Consider the following 22,328-nt stretch of genomic DNA (forward strand, 5'->3'; position numbering starts at 1 on the left):
AAGTCAGTGACAAGTTCAAAAACTTTGGGTGACAGCGGAAGCAGTCCACTGACCAGTAAATCCCTTCCTCTTGTAACCAAGCTCACGCAAACCACCCCACCAACTCCCTCAGTGTCAATTTCCTCCTTCCCCAGGAATGCCAATAGTCCTGCAGGCCATGTCACTGGCAAGTCTGACGAGTCCTCTCCTGCCTGGGATTCCTCCGATGCATCCTTGCGTGTAACGCCTACTGCTGCTGGCGCTGCTGTTGTTGCCGCTGGGAGTCGATGGTCATCCCAGAGGGGAAGTCGTAAGCCCACTTGTACTACTTCCAGTAAGCAATTGACTGTTCAACAGTCCTTTGCGAGGAAGATGAAATATCACAGCAGTCATCCTACTGCAAAGCGGATAACTGAGGCCTTGGCATCCTGGGTGGTGAGAAACGTGGTTCCGGTATCCATCATTACTGCAGAGCCAACTAGAGACTTGTTGGAGGTACTGTGTCCCCGGTACCAAATACCATCTAGGTTCCATTTCTCTAGGCAGGCGATACCGAAAATGTACACAGACCTCAGAAAAAGAGTCACCAGTGTCCTAAAAAATGCAGCTGTACCCAATGTCCACTTAACCACGGACATGTGGACAAGTGGAGCAGGGCAGGGTCAGGACTATATGACTGTGACAGCCCACTGGGTAGATGTATGGACTCCCGCCGCAAGAACAGCAGCGGCGGCACCAGTAGCAGCATCTCGCAAACGCCAACTCTTTCCTAGGCAGGCTACGCTTTGTATCACCGCTTTCCAGAATACGCACACAGCTGAAAACCTCTTACGGCAACTGAGGAAGATCATCGCGGAATGGCTTACCCCAATTGGACTCTCCTGTGGATTTGTGGCATCGGACAACGCCAGCAATATTGTGTGTGCATTAAATCTGGGCCAATTCCAGCACGTCCCATGTTTTGCACATACCTTGAATTTGGTGGTGCAGAATTTTTTAAAAAACGACAGGGCCGTGCAAGAGATGCTGTCGGTGGCCAGAAGAATTGCGGGACACTTTCGGCGTACAGGCACCACGTACAGAAAACTGGAGCACCACCAAAAACTACTGAACCTGCCCTGCCATCATCTGAAGCAAGAAGTGGTAACGAGGTGGAATTCAACCCTCTATATGCTTCAGAGGTTGGAGGAGCAGCAAAAGGCCATTCAAGCCTATACAATTGAGCACGATATAGTAGGTGGAATGCACCTGTCTCAAGTGCAGTGGAGAATGATTTCAACGTTGTGCAAGGTTCTGATGCCCTTTGAACTTGCCACACGTGAAGTCAGTTCAGACACTGCCAGCCTGAGTCAGGTCATTCCCCTCATCAGGCTTTTGCAGAAGAAGCTGGAGGCATTGAAGGAGGAGCTAACACGGAGCGATTCCGCTAGGCATGTGGGACTTGTGGATGCAGCCCTTAATTCGCTTAACAAGGATTCACGGGTGGTCAATCTGTTGAAATCAGAGCACTACATTTTGGCCACCGTGCTCGATCCTAGATTTAAAGCCTACCTTGGATCTCTCTTTCCGGCAGACACAGGTCTGCTGGGGTTGAAAGACCTGCTGGTGACAAAATTGTCAAGTCAAGCGGAACGCGACCTGTCAACATCTCCTCCTTCACATTCTCCCGCAACTGGGGGTGCGAGGAAAAGGCTCAGAATTCCGAGCCCACCCGCTGGCGGTGATGCAGGGCAGTCTGGAGCGACTGCTGATGCTGACATCTGGTCCGGACTGAAGGACCTGACAACGATTACGGACATGTCGTCTACTGTCACTGCATATGATTCTCTCAACATTGATAGAATGGTGGAGGATTATATGAGTGACCGCATCCAAGTAGGCACGTCACACAGTCCGTACTTATACTGGCAGGAAAAAGAGGCAATTTGGAGGCCCTTGCACAAACTGGCTTTATTCTACCTAAGTTGCCCTCCCACAAGTGTGTACTCCGAAAGAGTGTTTAGTGCCGCCGCTCACCTTGTCAGCAATCGGCGTACGAGGTTACATCCAGAAAATGTGGAGAAGATGATGTTCATTAAAATGAATTATAATCAATTCCTCCGCGGAGACATTGACCAGCAGCAATTGCCTCCACAAAGTACACAGGGAGCTGAGATGGTGGATTCCAGTGGGGACGAATTGATAATCTGTGAGGAGGGGGATGTACACGGTGATATATCGGAGGGTGAAGATGAGGTGGACATCTTGCCTCTGTAGAGCCAGTTTGTGCAAGGAGAGATTAATTGCTTCTTTTTTGGGGGGGGTCCAAACCAACCCGTCATATCAGTCACAGTCGTGTGGCAGACCCTGTCACTGAAATGATGGGTTGGTTAAAGTGTGCATGTCCTGTTTTGTTTATACAACATAAGGGTGGGTGGGAGGGCCCAAGGATAATTCCATCTTGCACCTCTTTTTTCTTTTCTTTTTCTTTGCATCATGTGCTGATTGGGGTGGGTTTTTTGGAAGGGACACCCTGCGTGACACTGCAGTGCCACTCCTAGATGGGCCCGGTGTTTGTGTCGGCCACTAGGGTCGCTAATCTTACTCACACAGCTACCTCATTGCGCCTCTTTTTTTCTTTGCGTCATGTGCTGTTTGGGGAGGGTTTTTTGGAAGGGACATCCTGCGTGACACTGCAGTGCCACTCCTAGATGTGCCCGGTGTTTGTGTCGGCCACTAGGGTCGCTAATCTTACTCACACAGTCAGCTACCTCATTGCGCCTCTTTTTTTCTTTGCGTCATGTGCTGTTTGGGGAGGGTTTTTTGGAAGGGCCATCCTGCGTGACACTGCAGTGCCACTCCTAGATGGGCCCGGTGTTTGTGTCGGCCACTAGGGTCGCTAATCTTACTCACACAGCTACCTCATTGCGCCTCTTTTTTTCTTTGCGTCATGTGCTGTTTGGGGAGGGTTTTTTGGAAGGGACATCCTGCGTGACACTGCAGTGCCACTCCTAGATGGGCCCGGTGTTTGTGTCGGCCACTAGGGTCGCTTATCTTACTCACACAGCGACCTCGGTGCAAATTTTAGGACTAAAAATAATATTGTGAGGTGTGAGGTATTCAGAATAGACTGAAAATGAGTGTAAATTATGGTTTTTGAGGTTAATAATACTTTGGGATCAAAATGACCCCCAAATTCTATGATTTAAGCTGTTTTTTAGTGTTTTTTGAAAAAAACACCCGAATCCAAAACACACCCGAATCCGACAAAAAAAATTCGGTGAGGTTTTGCCAAAACGCGTTCGAACCCAAAACACGGCCGCGGAACCGAACCCAAAACCAAAACACAAAACCCGAAAAATTTCAGGCGCTCATCTCTAATAAAAGGGACAGTGACAGCCAGTGCTTCAGAAAACGGGGGGGGGGGGGGGGGGACACGACACAGCTTCACTGGGCCCTGCTGTGTGATAAAACCGGCCATCCTGATAGACCTAAAGGGGGGTACTCACGGAGCGATATTCTAAGCAATCTGACTAGATTGCTTAGAATTTCAGCATTATCGCTCCGTGTGTATCCCCTACAGCGATAGCGATGCGCAGCCCCGCCCCGTGCATCGCTATCGCTGCTGCTAGATTGGCATGCATGCAGGCCAATCTAGCAGGTCGCTCACTTCACCCGCTGTGTGAAGTGAGCGCCCCCCCGTCTTCCCCCACACGCTCAGCACACATCGCGCTGTGCTGAGTGGCGGGAGAGATGTGTGCTGAGCGGTCTATATGGGCCTTAAGGATTTCACAGATAAACAATGTTCATGCAGAGTGACAGTGTCACAGAAGCTGGCAGGAGGCGTCTATTTACACAAGATGCTTCCTGTGGGATTAGCCACTGCATACATACAAACAAGCAGCAGCAGCTGTGCTACTGAATCAGTCCCCTAGTTTGACACAATGAAAAGAATAAATGATAGCATACACTATTGTCAGGCAGAGGTCTCACTAGAAGGGAGCAGAGGGTGCAGACCACACCTGAGTGTCACCCATTCAGGGGGTGATACCAAAATGCTGGTTCCTCTTTAGTGACCGGGTGCTGGGTGCTGCATTGTGACATTATCATACAGCGCCCGTTTTCCTGTCACTGAGTTGGAGCAGGCAGAGTCTCCGGAGAAAGACTTGATGAAAATGGAGGTGTGCCACAAGGCCACATCCCCTTCTGACAAGGCGGGGGGCTACTTTAGAGCATGGGGTGTCACAGAGCAAGGTGACACCAGTGTGTTCAGGACACAATAAGATGTTATTGAGAAAACAGTTATTTTCTCATTACACATTACTTTAATCACACAAACCTTGTATATCGTAAGTTGATTCTTAACTACCTTAAATATTGAGGTCTACTCACTGTTTTTATAACAATAGATCCCATATCTAATGGAATACAATATCTAAGGCACCTTACAGAAACAAATGTGTTTGCTATTATCACACACAAATCATCTCATGAACAGACTTTCTCCAAAACAGCTATTACACCAGAGACATGCGGTGAAGGTAATGGCTGGGGAGGCACACATGGGGAATGGGTCTGAGTGCCAGGAGCCTGTCTTACCCCCTACTAACTGTATCTCTTCCCTCACTACAGTAAACTTTAGCAGTCTATGTACTAAGCCTTGAAGAGAGTTAAAGTGGACTGAGTTTAAGTAATAATCACTCATATGTCATAATCATTTAAATTATTGCATTTATTTATTTTCTACAGATAGGATTTGTGTTTTTGACCACGGAATGCTACCTAGGAATAGTTAGAAGAGAAGTTGCCAAAGGGAGCAAATTAGTTAATCCCAGGCTGGCAAACAACATGGTTTTCAGTAGGTACTATATACAATATACACTAGCAAGCAAAAGTCTTTGGCCAAGGAAAATAATTGTACAAAATGTAGTGAAATAACGTGAAATAATGAAATTATTTATTCCTAATAATGTTTTACATGATATTGTAACTAAACATTATAACAATTATTTATAAGTTTAAAGTATAACATAAATTTCAGATTAAATTTGGCTTTCATCAGTGTGTCCTCCTGTGGCATGTATCACTGCTTTATAATTAATAATAAAAAGATCGACAATATTGAAATATATAAATATACAAATTTGCAACACTATAGCACCGTATATAAGATTATATCATCAGTATCCACCCAAGTTGGTAAAAATCCACCAGGAAATGCTGTCCTGAAATGCTCAAACCGATAGAATATATTGCTGTGAGTCTAGCAGCTGTAACAATATTGGTAATTAGGCTGTAGATAAATCATCATAGTAGCTTAACCATGGTACTTGCTGTATAAATGAGAGTAGTGTGAATTAGTATTTGTTGGAGCCATTACACAAACCTTTCTGTGTAACTCATCTGAGAGTTTCTCAATGGGATTGAGATGATTTGACTGAGGAAGCCATGTCATAATTTGTAGAACTTTCTGCTTTTCTTTTCTTTTCAAATAATTGAAACACAGTTTAGATGTGTGCTTAGAGTCGTTATCTTGTTACATGATGAACACCTTTCCAACATTTCAGGGTTTCACTTGATACAGCGTGATGTACAAAAATACTGTGGTATCATTTCTTATCCTTAGTTGATGTTATTTGAACTACTGTAAATCTACAACCTTTCCTCCACCAAAGCCACCCCTAATCATGACATGACCACCACCATGTTTAACTGTATGACTTATACAATTATCTAACACATGTTCTTCGACCATTCTTCGAACATACTGACATCTTCTAGTTCAGGAAAGTTAAAATTTGGACTCGTCGGTCCAAAATACTTTTTTTTCCACTGCTCCAGTGTCTAATACCAGTCTTCTTTGGCCCATCAAAGGAGTTTTACTTTATTTACAGACCTTAACAATGGTTTTCTGCAAGCTATGTGAACATTTGGACATAGACTAGCTGTTCTACCCGTTCTTTGCACGGGAGTTTCTGATTTTCACTGTTGTAAATATAAATGTGTTAAAATTTTGGTAAATCTATAGAGATGTAAATTTGAGATGTCTTAATATAAGTAAATATTAATCCATGGTTCTTGGCTTTACCCGAGGAGCACCCGTAGCAGAGACTGTAAAAAGTGACAGGACCATTGTTGTAGTTTATTAAATTCTACAAACTGGAGGTGCAATTCAAATTTTGATCCGATTGTCTGTTTGGGCGTTTTTGTTCATGCAACGCAAGCCACGCATCAGTAATGATGTCATTATGTCAACCCCTTTTCATCCCCCTAGGGGAGGGTTAATAAAAATTCTAAGTACTGTACATAGTTTTTTTATTTCCCACCTGCATCATACCTATGTTAAATGTCATCTTCCTAACATATCGGGAAGTAAGAGAATTAGTGATGTCAGTTAGTGAGTGAGGGCTTTCGCATTTGTGTAGCTTATGAAATTCTACACACTGAAGGTGCAATACAAATTTTGATCCGATTATCCGTTAGGGCGTTATCGATCACGCAACGCAAGTCACGTATCGGTGATGACTTCATTATGTCAACCCCCTGTTCATCCCATTAGGGATGTGTCCACATACATCTTTGCTATATCCCGCCATGTATGGCACGGTTTTGCATGCCATAGACTCAGAGATTTAGCCATGCCTTGTGATTTTTAGGGGAATGTATACGTTACACTATACTATGGAATTTTTATTTTTTTAGCAATTTGTCGATGAATATAGCCGTCTTCAGAAAGCGTTTGAATGATGCCATGCAATTCAAGTGAATATTTGCATCTTTTCTTCAGTTTGAAAAAGTTATTTTTATTATTATTGATTTTAACACTGTAAAATAGGAAACTTTAATTTAAATTTAAATCTGTACCAGATTTATTAATGACCAGCTCTAAATTACATACCTTAGCATGTCAATAAACTCTTGGGACTGCAATGAAAATGAAAATGCTTGTGTTTACAAATACTATGGTAAATTAAGTATAGTACATTTGAAGTAAAGTCCTAATGTCTTGTTTCTAATCAGGGGTGGATTGTGATGGAAAACCGGTCCTGGAAACTTATGGAAGCAGCCCTAATGGGGGCATGGTCTGTTGAGGGGGTGGGGTTTGTTGGGGGCAGGATCCCCCTTACAAGGCCTGATTCTGAGTTGGACGCAATTGTGGCCCTCCTTGCATCTTTTTCTGCAGTTGCGACTGAGACGCCCACTTTTAGTGTCTACAGATACTGTAATCATTCTTTTTGCATCATTAGACACCACCATCATTCACATCATTGAAACTTTCAACAGCCTTATCCTAGGTGCAGATGATCTGGCTGAGTATGGCATGCAATGTGAGCAATTCAGTCTCTCTATACACATCCACTTTTAGTAACACACCCATACTACGATATATATCTGTGTCTGATCAGCCAACCATCTGAAACTGCCTAGGAGCACCCAACACATTTCGAGTACACTTTTTGGTGCATCTGAATCTGTCCAACAACTCCGTATGAGCACCATCAGGATGCATGCGTGGTGCAACTTAAACAAATGCGCAGACACACTGGCCCCCACAGGAAAAAACACACACTTTGGCTCCTAGAAAAAAAACTAATTTCCTCCCCACACTAAAAAAAATTGCCCCCACAGTAAAATAAACAAACTCATTGGCCCTAACATGAAACATAATAAACACATTAGCCCCCAAAGAAAAGTACACAATGCCTCCCACAAGAATCTAAGAAAATACTTTGGTCACATCAGAAAAAAACACATTGGCCCTCATTGGAAGAAAAGGCAGAAAACTATTAAACACATTGGCTCTCATCACATTGACGCCCGACAGAAAAATAAAAACACATTGCCCCCACAGTACACTAAAACACTCTGGCCCCCCCCAAGAAAAAAATAAGGGGCATAGAGTATGTCCCTGGGTTGTGGGGAGACTACAGTGTGTAGGGGACCAGAGGGCAGGGTGTGGAATGTATGTCCCTAGGGCCAGGGGGTGGAGTTACTTATGTGGATAGTGTATGTCCCTGCTGGCCTGCGGGGTACTGAATGGGATTAGTAGAAGTGCGGAGCAGGGGGTAGGATGGGAGTAGAAGTTGTACTGAGAAGGGGGCAGACTGGGAGTAGCAGTGGTTAGCAGGGGGCAGGCTGGGTTTAGTAGTGGGGAGCAGTGAGGGCAGACTGGTAGAAGTAGTAGTGTGAGCAGGGGGCAGGCTGGGGTAGTAGTGTGGAGCAGGGGGCAGGCTAAGTGTAGTGGTGGGGAGCAAGGAGGGTAAGCTGGGAGTAGTAGTGGGAAGTGGGGGGCAGGATGGGAGTAAAACAGTCAAAGACAAAGTAGTAGTTATCGAGGAAAGCAGAAGACAGACTGGGAGTAGTAGTAGTAGTGGAGAGCAGGCGGTAGGCTGGGAGTAGTAGTGAGGAGCAATGGGCAGGATGGAAGTAGAAGTGGGAGGCGGGATGGGAGTAACAGTTGTGCAGAACAACAGAGCAGACAGGGAGTAATAGAAGGGGGCAGGATGGGAGTAGTGGTGGGAAGAAGTGGGCAGTGGAATGTACTTCGCAAGCATAAGTTAGAATAAGCTGAACAAAGATCTCACCTTCTGTTTGCAGCTCCCGGGCCCCGACTGCCACGGACAGCCTGAGTGTAAGTGAAGGGTCCAGCACCTCCAGCAGCACACACCCATCTATTCCCTGTATGGTGCAGGGGTGATTGGACTCTGAGTTAGATGGGACCTGCTCTCGGGGGGCCTCACTTTCACACCAGCTGCACATCAGCTCCCCAAAGCTTCTATGCCTGGCTGCTCACCCCATCACAGGTGCCGGTCAGTATTTGTAATACAGGCTGCACTAGCTCAGCCGATAGACATTTAGAAAAGTGGTCAGTGCTGTCTGTGTAACAGTCGGTGGGCGGCCCTGGAAGGACCCTTTAAGGGAAAAGGGGCATGTCTCCCTAAAGGTAGGGGATCGTGCGGCAGTGGCCATATAGGCTGTGTGCATAGCCTAGTTAATTAATACAGCTCTCCCTCCTGCCACTGCTACTGAGATATTGGGGGAGGAGCTATGTTTTGTCTCCCTGTGAGGAAGCCAATCAGGGGCATTGAGTTAAATGCTTTTTTTTTTTTATAATAACCAGAATTCTTCTTGATAAGTGATTGCATAAATTTATCATCAGAACCCTGCTCCTCATTTATAAATTCAGTGGACTCTTTAAAATACACTCTTAAAAGAGCTGTAAACAAAAATACTAATCTTTTTCTTTTTTACAGGTTTGCGTACACGTACCATATTACAAGCGTTCTGTTATTATTTAATCATATAACAGTACCTTGTTCAAGAGCAGCTTTACATTAACCCTCCATTTACAGTGCAGACATTCATTACCCATATAGGGGCAGGAGGATGCAGCGTGGCATTGCCATGGTAACCAGGTGGCACTGAGCCTGGTGCTGGGGTGCCAGCTGGAGCCAGAGCCTGATTTATGAGGTGGGACCAGCACCGGAGACTGGCCCCGCTGTCCCTACTGCTGCTGCCTGGCGGCCACTAAGGAGGGGCCGATGCCCAGCCCACTGGAAAACCATCCCAGTATCCCACTGGACCAATCTGCCTCTGTTTGTAATCATATTAATTTTAGAGTATAAGTAAAGTTAACATTCATTTAGAAAGAACAATATAAATAAACATTTAAGCTTTGGCCTAAGACTTTTCCATGCTAGTGTAAGAAAAATTCATTTAAAAATCTAGTCAATGAGTTTGTCCTACTGTAGGTACAGTGCAGTCCATACAGTTTAAATGGGACATGACAAAAATGGTTTTAGAAAAAGGACAGAAGGCTATTGTTGGCTAGATATTGCTAGATAGTGGAATTAATTGTGAAAAACAAAGTAAATAAATTAGGAACATTGTGCCTTATTCAGACCGGAATGCTGCAGCGGCAGCGTTCGCAGTCTGTTGCCCGGTGTGGTGTGCGCACACGTGCAGAAGCCTCACGGCACGTGCGCACACAATGAGATGTGATGGCATTTCACTTGTGCGATCGCGCTGTCTGATTGACAGGCAAAGGCAGTCGCAGGGCTGGAGGGGGCATGTCGGCAGCATTACAGAGTTGGGGGGGGGGCACTACGAAGTGGTGCTGGGTGCTGCAAGGGGGGAATTTGTCCCACTCAGCAGCTTACCTAGATTCTTTTAACAGGTTAGTTACATATGTTTTGCTGCTTTTATAATTTCTTAAATGAAATTCAAATACAAGCCGAAACGTGTAAGCATGTAAGCAACAAAAGACCAAAACATGTTAATGATTTAGAACCAAAACACAAGGTGTGTCTGTGCACATTTCTAATCCTATATAAGAAAAGGCTAACTCTGTGTTGTGTGCTGGCGGCCACTAGATGGCGCCCAACAGAGCAATTCAATTGTTGCTCTGTTCGAGTATGCACAGCTGCTGGCGCTGACATTTATGTTTGCAGGCCCCGAGCTGGTGAGGTAAAATCCCTGCTCCCAGTCCCAGCACCCCTGTTTGCAGTATGCTTCACTTTCCCTCCCAGTCCCAGCACTACTGCTCCCATTCGGTTGTCTGTTCCCCTCATAGTCTCAGCACCCTTTCATTTGCAGTTCCAGCACTCCATCTCCCAGTCTGCTCATCTTTTCCCTTCTAGTCCTAGCACTCCTGCTACCAGTTCCAGCACCCCTGCTCCCAGTATGCTATATTTCCCATTTCCAGTCCCACCATACCTGCTTCCAGTCCCAGCACAAATTCCCCCAGTCTGTTGTCCCTTCCCTCCCAATCCCAGTCTGCTGTTCCTCCTTTTACTATGATAAAGATAATTCTATGTCCTGCTTGTCACTGGCCTAGACTGAGGGTGTTGTGAACTCGGGGATTCTTCCGATGGTTGGGAAGAGGAACCACAACTGAGCTGGAAAAGGGGAGGCCTAATATAGGATTTCCTCATACAGGACGCTGACAGTGGAGTTTGATGAAATATTGAAGAGCTTTATTGCAGGGAAAAACAACTTAAAGTCAAATGCCAAAAAGGGATAAATGAGGGAAATGTCCAGACCCACTGAAGGGTTTTGTGAGCAGTATTAGAGATGCTGGTAATTGAGGAAACTGTGGGTGATGTTTAAAAGTCACTGATAACTTGAGGAACTATAAATGATGATTAAAGGCACAGATGGATAAAGAACTTGTGAGCGGTGACAGAGACGCTGATGATGTGAAGAACTGAAGTGCGAAGGTTTAAGACGCTGTTTGATTTGTAGAACTTGTGAACGGTGACTGAGACGCTGGTGATGTGAGGAACTGAAGTGCAGGGATTTTAGACGCTGTTAATTTGTAGAACTTAAGAACGGAGACTGAGACGCTGATGATGTGAGGAACTGAAGTGCAGTGGTTTTAGACGCTGTTGATTTGTAGAAATTGAGAACGGTGTCTGAGACGCTGATGATGTGAGAAACTGAAGTACAGGGGTTTTAGACGCTGTTGATTTGTAGAACTTGAGAACGGTGTCTGAGACGCTGATGATGTGAGGAACTGAAGTGCAGGGGGTTGAGACGCTGTTGATTCACAGAACTTGAGAACGGTAATTTAGGCCCGCAGCCACGCTGAATCCTAGGTGCACTGGTGACTGGAACGCAGAGAGACATACCGGCCACTGAATACACTGGAACCGGTGCAGCGAACTGGCAGCTGAAAATGCCGGAGACCCTGGAGTACAACTGCAGAGATCCTTGCCGGGAACAAGAGCGCTGGCATCTACGTCAGGAAAAGACGATACTCAGGCACTGAAGCTCTATCCGGCGTCTGACTTTGAATCTCCCGCCAGCGCTGGATTGGCGGAGCAGTCTGATGATGTCACCTGCCCCCGTCCATGTGATGCCGGGTGTCATGGCGGCGCCCATGCCCCGGAGAACCACCGGGAGCAACGCCAGCCAGACGCCGGAGCCCATGGCCCACCGAAGGCAAAGGCCGCAACACCGACCAGCAGACACGCAGGGGTAAGCGCGTCGAACGCCGCCTCTGGTGTGTGACAGTACCCCCTCCTCCAGGAGTGGCCCCTGGACACTTTCCAGGTTTTGTTGGATGTCTGGAATGGAACATCCGCACCAGTCGGGGAGCCATACTTCAGTAGCTTTGACCCAGCTCCTTTCCTCGGGGCCAAAACCTTTCCATTCCACCAAATACTGTAGATTCTTGTGAAGATAGCGAGAATCAAGAATAGCTTTGATCTCAAAGTCCGTACCCTCTTCAGCCTCTGCAGAGGTTGGCCTTGGGGACTTGGAATGAAACCGGTTTTAAAACAAGAGGGCGAAGAAGAGAGACATGGAAGGAATTTGGTATCCAGAGATGGGAAGGCAATCCCAATTTACAGGCAACCGGATTCAAGACTTGTAACACGGGATAAGGACCAATGAACCTTGGAGCGAACTTCATAGAGGGCACCTTTAAACGGAGATTGCGGGTAGAGAGCCATACCCTGTCACCAACCTTGTATTGAGGAGCTGCCCGTCACTTCAAAGAACTTATAGCGACCGGAAACTCTCTTGAGGTTGGCATGAACTCGACTCCAGATTTGACTGAAATGCCGGAGAGTAGAGGCTGCAGCAGGAATTTCTTCTGGAGGACAAATGGGTAATTCCGGAACTTGGGGATGAAATCGGTAATTAATGAAAAATGGAGACTCACCAGTCGAGGAGTGATATAGATGATTATGGGTGAACTCGGCCCAAGGCAACAACTCCACCCAATTATCTTGTGAGGGGGAGAGGTAAACACGGAGAAAAGTCTCTAAATCTTGATTGACGCATTCAGTTTGCCCATTGGTCTGTGGATGGTAAGCAGATGAAAACTTGAGTTTTATTTGTAGAGCCGTGCAGAGGGCTCTCCAGAATTTTGCCGTAAACTGTACCCCTCGATCTGAGACTATTTCCAGAGGTAACCCGTGCAGACGGAAGTGTTCCCGAATGAATAACAAAGTCAACTTAGAAGCTGATGGTAATCCGGTCAACGGAACAAAATGTGCCATCTTAGAGAATCGGTCGATAATCACCCAGACAGTGTTATGACCCTTAGAGAGAGATAGTTCAATAACAAAGTCCATAGACATATGAGTCCAAGGCCTCTTAGGAATGGACAATGGGTGCAACAATCCCGCAGGAGGCAGACGAAGAATTTTGTGCTGAGCACATTGAGGACACGAGTTGACATACTCTTGAACGTCCTTCTTCATAGTGTCCCACCAGTAAGATCTTCGTAGAAATTCCCACATCTTTTGAACTCCCGGATGGCCAGAAAACTTGGAAATGTGAGCCCACTGCAACAATCTTGGTCGAAATTTAGCTGGCACAGACATTCTTCCAGGAGGAGGACCCAACGCAGTGGGAGCCGCAGAAATAGAGACAGGACTGAGGATCAACACCTTTTCAACGGTATTCTCCTCATCCGAAGCCATTAAGGAATGGGATAGGGCATCCGCCTTGGTGTTAAGAGTTCCAGCCCGGTACTTAATGACAAATGAAAATCGAGCAAAGAAGAGCGCCCATCTTGCTTGACGGGGATTCAAGCACTGGGCCGTCTTGAGATACAGTAAATTCTTGTGATCCGTGAAAATCGTAATTAGGTGTTTAGCACCTTCCAAAAGATATCTCCATTCTTCTAAGGCAGATTTTATTGCCAACAGCTCTTTATCTCCAATGGTGTAATTTAATTCAGCAGGGGAGAACTTGCGAGAATGGAAACCACATGGATGTAACTTCCCATCTGGAGCGTACTGCGAAAGTACGGCACCTATGCCTACCGTAGAAGCATCAACCTCCAGAAAGAATGGTTTTAGAAAGTCTGGTTGCTGAAGTACCGGAGCGGTCATAAAGGCTGCCTTCAACTGGGCGAACGCTGCTACAGCTTCAGAGGACCAATGGCTTGGGTCAGCCCCTTTCTTGGTTAGGGCAGTAATAGGCGCCACAATAGTAGAGAAACCCCTTATGAATTTCCGGTAGTAATTTGCGAACCGTAGAAATCGTTGCACCACTTTCAAGGAAAGAGGCTGAGTCCATTCCCGAATGGCAGAAAGTTTCTCCGGATCCATACGCAACTCCTTACCTGAAATAATGTAGCCCAGAAATGGAATAGATGGGACCTCAAAGGTGCACTTGGAAATCTTGCCGTAAAGATGGTTCTCTCGACAACCGAAGGAGTACCTCCTTAACTTGTATTCTCTGCTCAGAGAGATTCTTCGAAAATATCAGGATATCATCCAAATATACCACCACATTTAGGTATAACATGTCCCGAAAGACTTCATTGATGAATCCCTGTAAGACGGCGGGGGCGTTGCTGAGGCCAAACAGCATTACCAGGTACTCATAATGCCCGTCCCTAGTATTGAAGGCCATCTTCCATTCGTCCCCTTGTCGGATACGTATCAAGTTATAAGCTCCCCTTAAATCGAGCTTAGTGAAGACTCGAGCTCCGCGAACTCTATCGAAAAGCTCCGTGATGAGCGGCAGAGGATACTTATTCTTAATGGTGACTTCATTTAGACCACGATAATCGATACATGGTCTCAGGCCTCCATCTTTTTTCTTCACAAAGAAGAAGCCTGCTCCCGCTGGGGAAGTAGAGGGGCGGATGAATCCCTTCTGCAGATTAGACTTGATATATTCTGACATGGCTTGAGTTTCAGGTACTGACAAAGGATAGGTACGACCTCGAGGTGGCATTTTCCCCGGAATGAGCTCAATAGGACAGTCCCAGGTTCTATGCGGTGGTAACTTATCGGCCGCCTGTTCCGAGAAGACATCTGTAAACTCCCGATAAGCCTCTGGAATAAGTTCCACGTCTGACTTGGACGATGCACGAAGTGGGTAGACAGGAGTAAGACAATTCGAGTGACAGAATGGACTCCAAGAAATTATCTGTGTCGACCTCCAGTCGACGTGGGGGTTGTAAAGCTTGAGCCAGGGAAGACCAAGGACGAGATCGTGAGACATCTCCTGAATCACAAGGAACTCTAGATGCTCTTGGTGCAAAGCTCCCACTTGCAGCTCGATTGGCATAGTACGACTTGTAATCAGAGCATTAGGAATTTGGGTACCATTAATAGCAGTTATCGTAATAGGTCGTTCGACCGACTGTAACTTCAAACCCAGATTCTGGGCGCAGGAAAGGGAAATAAAATTCCCCGCAGCTCCTGAGTCCAACAGTGCCTTAACGGTTTTGACTTCAGACTCAGAAAACAGAGATACAGAAAGTAGACAGTCCACTGCCGGAGAAGATTGAGAAACAACCCCTAGCTTGACTTCTCCAGAACAAGCTAGGACTGCCCGTTTCCCGGGCGAGACTTGCAAGACTTGAGGAAATGATCTGCGGCTCCACAGTAGAGGCAAAGTCTACCCTCACGCCGAAGCTCTTCTAGGGACAGCCGAGACCGATTAATCTGCATGGATTCGTCTGGACTGGAATTGACTGTTTGCTTAGAAGGAAGAGATCGGAGTCTCAACCGGTCTGACCGACTACGTTCACCACCTCGTTCCTGCATACGAAGATCCACCTTTACACAGAGTGAGATCAACTGTTCCAAGGAATCTGGCAGATCTCTAGTAATCAATTCGTCTTTTAAACGATCCGAGAGCCCGTTCCAAAAAGCAGCCCTAAGGGCATCATTATTCCAGCTCAGTTCAGAAGCTATAGTTCGAAAGTGAATTACATACTGTCCCACTGTACGAGAGCCTTGTCGAACTCGGAGCAAGTCAGCTGAGGCAGCAGACGTCCTGCCAGGCTCATCAAAGATCCTTCGGAATGACGCCATGAAGTTGGTATAACTAGAAACTAATGGATCTGATCGCTCCCACAACGGTGACACCCACTCCAACGCTGAACCCTCAAGCAAGAGATAATGTACGCCACTTTAGACCGATCAGTTGGGAAGTTATGTGAGAGGAGTTCGAAATGTACCTCACACTGATTGAGGAATCCACGGCAAATTTTTCGGATTCCCGTTATAACGAGGAGGAGTGGGAAGCTGAAGGCGTGACCTGGTTCCAGACAAGGAGGAAACATTGCCAGAGACAACCACCGGAGCGGATACTGGAACTGGAGCTGGAACCACTTAAGCCAGCGAAGTCTGGATTTGATCCAGCCGGCCAGATAACTCCTGGAGATAATGCATCACCTGATTCTGTGCTGCTTCCTGACTCTGTACTCGGGAAACTAGGTCCTGCATGGCGCTTGCCTCTGGGTTCCGATTCCCCGGGTCCATGTGGCCTGAGTATACTGTCACTGGCCTAGACTGAGGGTGTTGTGAACTCGGGGATTCATCCGATGGTTGGGAAGAGGAAACACAACTGAGCTGGAAAAGGGGAGGCCTAATATCGGATTTCCTCATACAGGACGCTGACAGTGGAGTTTGATGAAATTTTGAAGAGCTTTATTGCAGGGAAAAACAACTTAAAGTCAAATGCCAAAAAGGGATAAATGAGGGAAATGTCCAGACCCACTGAAGGGTTTTGTGAGCAGTATTACAGATGCTGGTAATTGAAGAAACTGTGGGTGATGTTTAAAAGTCACTGATAACTTGAGGAACTATAAATGATGATTAAAGGCACAGATGGATGAAGAACTTGTGAGCGGTGACAGAGACGCTGATGATGTGAAGAACTGAAGTGCAAAGGTTTAAGACGCTGTTTGATTTGTAGAACTTGTGAACGGTGACTGAGACGCTGGTGATGTGAGGAACTGAAGTGCAGGGGTTTTAGACGCTGTTGATTTGTAGAACTTGAGAACGGTGTCTGAGACGCTGATGATGTGAGGAACTGAAGTGCAGGGGTTTTAGACGCTGTTGATTTGTAGAACTTAAGAACGGAGACTGAGACGCTGATGTGAGGAACTGAAGTGCAGTGGTTTTAGACACTGTTGATTTGTAGAACTTGAGAACGGTGTCTGAGATGCTGATGATGTGAGGAACTGAAGTGCAGGGGGTTGAGACGCTGTTGATTCGCAGAACTTGAGAACGGTGATTTAGGCCCGCAGCCACGCTGATTCCTAGGAGCACTGGTGACTGGAACGCAGAGAGATATACCGGCCACTGAATACACTGGAACCGGTGCAGCGAACTGGCAGCTGGAAATGCCGGAGACCCTGGAGTACAACTGCAGAGATCCTTGCCGGGAACAAGAGCGCTGGCATCTACGTCAGGGAAAGACGATACTCAGGCGCTGAAGCTCTGTCCGGCGTCTGACTTTGAATCTCCCGCCAGCGCTGGATTGGCGGAGCAGTCTGATGACGTCACCTGCCCCCCGTCCACGTGATGCCGGGTGTCATGGCGGCGCCCATGCCCCGGAGAGCCGCCGGGAGCCGCGCCAGCCAGACGCCGGAGCCCATGGCCCACCGAAGGCAAAGGCCCCAACACCGACCAGCAGACACGCAGGGGTAAGCGCAGCGAACGCCGCCTCTGGTGTGTGACACTGCTAGTATATATATAGGGATCAATGATAAATATGAAAGTTCAGTTTTTATATTTATATACAATACTATGGCCTCTCTGGTTTGATGATCAAACCCCTTCCAGCAACTGACCATGCCCCTTAGTGGGCCTCTGCGATTGCATTTTCCTGGTGGGCCCATCTTACCCCTGTCCAACACTGCCTGCATTACAGACTTTGCAGCTACATTCCAAAAATACCTTCCCCATTGCTAACTTGCATGTACACATTTGATTCCTGAAGTGAACGAGGATTGATGGGGAACTAGGAATCTAAGGGCAAGAAGGTGGACGGTGCAGGATTATATTTTGGTTCTGTGTCTTATCCAGGACTTCTGATGACTGGATCACCCCCTTTCTCATTCCCCTCCCCCCTACTGTACATTAGAACAGTTATGAGCTGTGGTAACCTACCAATCTTCAACTGGTGACTGCTGTATATAGTGCTGAACATTTAGCAGGATCATTTAATTAGAACCATATCATGTTCAGAATAAATGTCCAATTTTACATATACAGTCTGATCCAACATGATCTTATTGCTATTCTCGCTGTACTACATACATTTTACACACTTTTGTTATCTGTTCATAGATGATTTTGGCAAAATAATACCCTCAGCGAATCAGATATTTGCCGAAAACACAACTATTTCATTGAATTTCCAGTATACTTTGGGAGGAGATGTGAAAAAAGTGACTTTGGAAAAATTTAAAGATGTGAAGATGGACACTATTGTTTTTTGTGAAAAGCAAATGACTAGCAGAACAAAGGCGACATATGGATTTGATTTCATTAACCGTGCTATTGTGAACTGTTCCATACTGCAGAACATTACCATGTTTATCTATCAAGCTGCTAGCATGGATAAAGGTCTTTACAAATGTCACTTCAATGCAGGGAATCAAAGCCAAACCATTGCAGTGAATGTGTATCTAAAGAAAGGTAAGATAAATGTTTTCATGTGTGGTACTGGTATTCTAGACCTGATCCCAAATCTTGGTGCCAGTCTAGTTGGTGTTTATAGTTATTTCCTAAAAGTATAGAAAATGGGAAATGTTCTGAATTCCAGACTGCCAAGTGTTCTATTTCACAAATGATAACATTTTAGGAATTTAGTTTAGCAAGTACAGAATATCCAGCCTGAGCTACGTGTTTTACAACATTTTTATTAGTGGTAACATACAGTAATTTAGTTTAGTTCTCAACAAAAAGTTGACAAGTGGTTGCAATGGGCAATTTTCTGCTATTATTCTATGGCACCTCTCATAAAGTGACCATCTTCTTTAATATATTAATTTCTATAAATTCAATGTGTCAATGGCAAGGTGTCAATGGCAGATGGCACCAAGCTGAATGAGTAGATTAGGTAGAAATTCCCAATTCCTCCTTCTAAGTCCCTCTGGATAACACATTCTAAGTCCCTCTGGATAACACACTCTCTAACTACCAACATATTTCTCTCTTCCCCTTTGCATCTAAGCTGTTGGGACTGCTGGTCTTCCTTCCTTCCTTCCCTCTCACTGCTACCACGACCTGCTTAAAACTGGCATTTGCTCCATTCACTCAATTAAAATTATCCATGCCAAAGTTACAATTGACCTTCTCACTGCTAAATCTAATGGTCCCTTTTATACTTATCCTCCTTGACCTGTCAGCTGTCTTTGATTCAGATGATTACCCTCTCCTTCACATCAATTTTGGGCTTTGTGACACTGCTCCCTCATGGCTGTATTTTCACATTATAACTGTTCTTTGTCTCTACTTCCAACTCAAGCTCTCCCTCTCTTCCCCTTCGTGGTTCAGCAGGGCTCTGCTTTTGGCTGACTTCCATTTTCTATCTCTACTCCTTCCTTGGTTATCTCATCAGCTCATTCTGTCTCAACTACCACCTCTATGCTGACAATACACAAATCTACTGATCCCCCTGACCTCTCCCACCTCACCATTTGCTCATATATACACAGTGATGTGCGGTGAGGGCAGTGACTGGGGAGGCACTTAGTGACATGCAAACTCCCCCCTAAAAAAAAAAAGCATAGGGTTCCCCATATTTAACCAAAACCAGCACTAGGCTGAACCAGCCAGGGGGGATAATGCCATAGCAGGGGAGACAATCAGTGTGGGACCCCCTGCCATAACATTAAAGACCCCCTAAACCAGTCGGGTGTGGTTCATCAAATCGACAGTGTCTAGGTCGACAATGTTTAGGTCGACCACTATAGGTCGACAGTCACTAGGTCGACATGGATGGAAGGTCGACAGGGTTTCTAGGTCGACATGTGCTAGGTCGACAGGTCTAAAGGTCGACATGAGGATTCTTTTTTTTTGGTGTCGTTTTCTTCGTAGAGTGACCGGGATCCCAAATTAGTGCACCGCGTCCCCTCGCATGGCTCGCTTCGCTTGCCATGCTTCGGGCATGGTGCCTTTGCTTCGCTCGGCACACTTTACCGTTCCAATCGTAGTCCACGTGGATCGTTAAGTATGAAAAAAAAAAAATGTGAAAAACTCACGTCGACCTTTAGACCTATCGACCTAGCACATGTCGACCTAGAAACCATGTCGACCTTCCATCCATGTCGATCTAGTGACTGTCGACCTATAGTGGTCGACCTAAACATTGTCGACCTAGACACTGTCGATCTTCAGACCGGATCCCAACCAGTCAGCCCAGGGTTGGCATTCCTCAGAAAGTGGGGACCCCAAAAATTTAAATGGGGTCCCCCCACCTGAGCAACAACCAGCACTGGGCTGAAAGCCTAGTGCTATGCCCTGCACCCCTGGTGGCAGTGGGTGCAGGGTTCATGGCGTACTAATATTGTTCTTTACAGGCGGCCTATAGGTCCCAGCAAGCCTGCCCCAGCATACTGGCACTTGGAGAACCACAAGTGCCAGTATGCCCAGACATTAAGGGCCCGTTGGCACCCGTAGTCTGCCTGTACAGAAAATATTCAAATAAAAGCACAGACACCTAATGTTGTAATAGTTTATTTAGCTGCACCTTCGCCTGGGGGCGGCGGCCTTTAAGCTTTTTTGCATGGCCTTCGCAACCCCAGGGATTCCGGCGTCTTCACCTATGGGCCGGCGTCTTCTATCTTCGGGAGCTCTTGCCTGCTCCCTCCCTGACCACCACTACCTCGCCGCTGGCTTATATAAGCCAGTTGAGGGGGCGGGTCGATGACGTGGCAAGCCGTGATTGGCTTGCGGTGGCCATCTTGAATTTCAAAAATGACGCTGAGGCGCCATTTTTTTTAATTGGGAAGCCGCTCTCCACTGCAGAACTCTGAAGAATGCCTGGCAGGGACTGGGTCCTTTTGGATCCAGGTCTGCCGCCAGCCACCCTTTCTCCGCCAGGTACCGCTGCCACGATGCCCACCGCGTTGTGCTGCCACATGTGCCCGCTGGCCAGCAGATCCACTGGATCCGCTGGTCCAATCACATCTGGGGGACTGACAGGGGCGTGCATTCAGGTAGGCTGAATGCACGCCCCTGTCATTGAGACACCAATATAGGTGCCGCTTCCCCATACAATTTCAATGGGCTTTTACAGCCCATGGCTACGCACTGCCTGCCCCCCGCTACCCGAACTTTAGTATTGGTAGCGGGAGGCACCTGCAGTGGGCACCTGCTGCTTACCCCAACTCTGACAGCCCCTTCCCTCCTCAAATGCCTGCAGTGCCTCTTGAACTGCTGCTGATACTGCCCAGATGTGTGCACTAAGACACTGTCAGCCAACTGCCCCTCCCACCTCCAGCCCTCACCCCCTGTGATCGCATCTTCACCCCCTCCTCTGTACTCCATTATCCCGGTGTGATAATAACTGGGTAATACCCCTGGCAAGCCCGTCTCCTCCAGATAGCAAGGGTAGGAGGTAGAGTGATGTGATCAGTTATTGCAGCTGTGGTCTATTGCCTGAGGGTCCCCAGATCTATTTCTCCCTGCACTGACCCTATACAGTAATACAATGCTTTATAGCCATTATCTAGGTCTTCCACTAGAATGTGCATTAGAGTACCTCCAACTATATAATAATAATAATAATAATAATAATAATAATAACAACCCCAGCAGCAGCTATCTGGGACAGTAACTCTATTACAGCTTTCCATACTATTAACACGCACATAGGCCATCCTTTATCTGGTAACAAGGTGCTGCCAGCTGTATGGCAAGTGGGCAGCAATATGAACCCACACAATACTGGGTACATCAGCAACACAGTATCAGGGAGCATCATTAGGGACATCTGATGAAGGGAGGAGCAGTTATGTGGGCGGTAAAGTGTGAGCTGTGAGGGGCAGTGAGGTGCGTGGAGAGCAGTGTGAGCTGTGGAAGGGGGGAGGACAGTGAGATATGGAGGGAACTGAAGAAAGCTATGAAATGGGTAATGAGGTACTAAGAGACATCATTTATATTTTTGGGGGAGGGCGGTGGCCAATAATGTTGTTCCTTGGGGCGCCCTGACCCCTAAATTCGCCTCTGGGTCTTACTCTACTCTTCTTCTCATCCTCCCACTAAAATCTATCCTCAAAGCTACTGCTTATCATTTCAACATCACTGGCTCCCTTTCCCTTGCCTCACCTTCATACTCACTTTTAAAAGCATTTAACTCCTCCCCTGCTTATCCAAGCTCTTCTCAGTCCACTCTACCGTGCCTCTTCTCCTTGTTTATTACTCTCTCCACTCCCACATACAAGACAATTTCTGTGCTGCTCCCATCCTCTGTAACTCATTCCTTAAGCCTCTCAACCAGCCTGCGGGGTTTCAAATACTCCCTGAAAACACACCTGCTCAACAAGCCTACCAGACAATCCCCCTCACAATCTTAAAGGTAGACCTCTTTCCTCTCTTTGTATCTCTTCAAATTCACCTCCTAGTACACCCCCCCCCCCCCCCCCAGAACTTAAGTTC

The 22,328-nt window shown here is 46.6% G+C and overlaps 1 protein-coding gene across 1 annotated transcript in view; it reads left to right on the forward strand.

Moving 5' to 3' along the window:
- CD226 (CD226 molecule) overlaps window positions 1–22,328 on the forward strand; it is a 54,980-nt gene that overhangs the window by 15,051 nt on the left and 17,601 nt on the right. Inside the window, exon 3 of the mRNA XM_063923389.1 lies at window positions 18,012–18,362. Within this exon, the coding sequence (XP_063779459.1) occupies window positions 18,012–18,362 (351 nt within the window). The remainder of the gene's footprint in view (window positions 1–18,011; window positions 18,363–22,328) is intronic.

The sequence above is a fragment of the Pseudophryne corroboree genome, chromosome 5, assembly GCF_028390025.1.
Source record: "Pseudophryne corroboree isolate aPseCor3 chromosome 5, aPseCor3.hap2, whole genome shotgun sequence".
Taxonomy (NCBI): Eukaryota; Metazoa; Chordata; class Amphibia; order Anura; family Myobatrachidae; genus Pseudophryne; species Pseudophryne corroboree.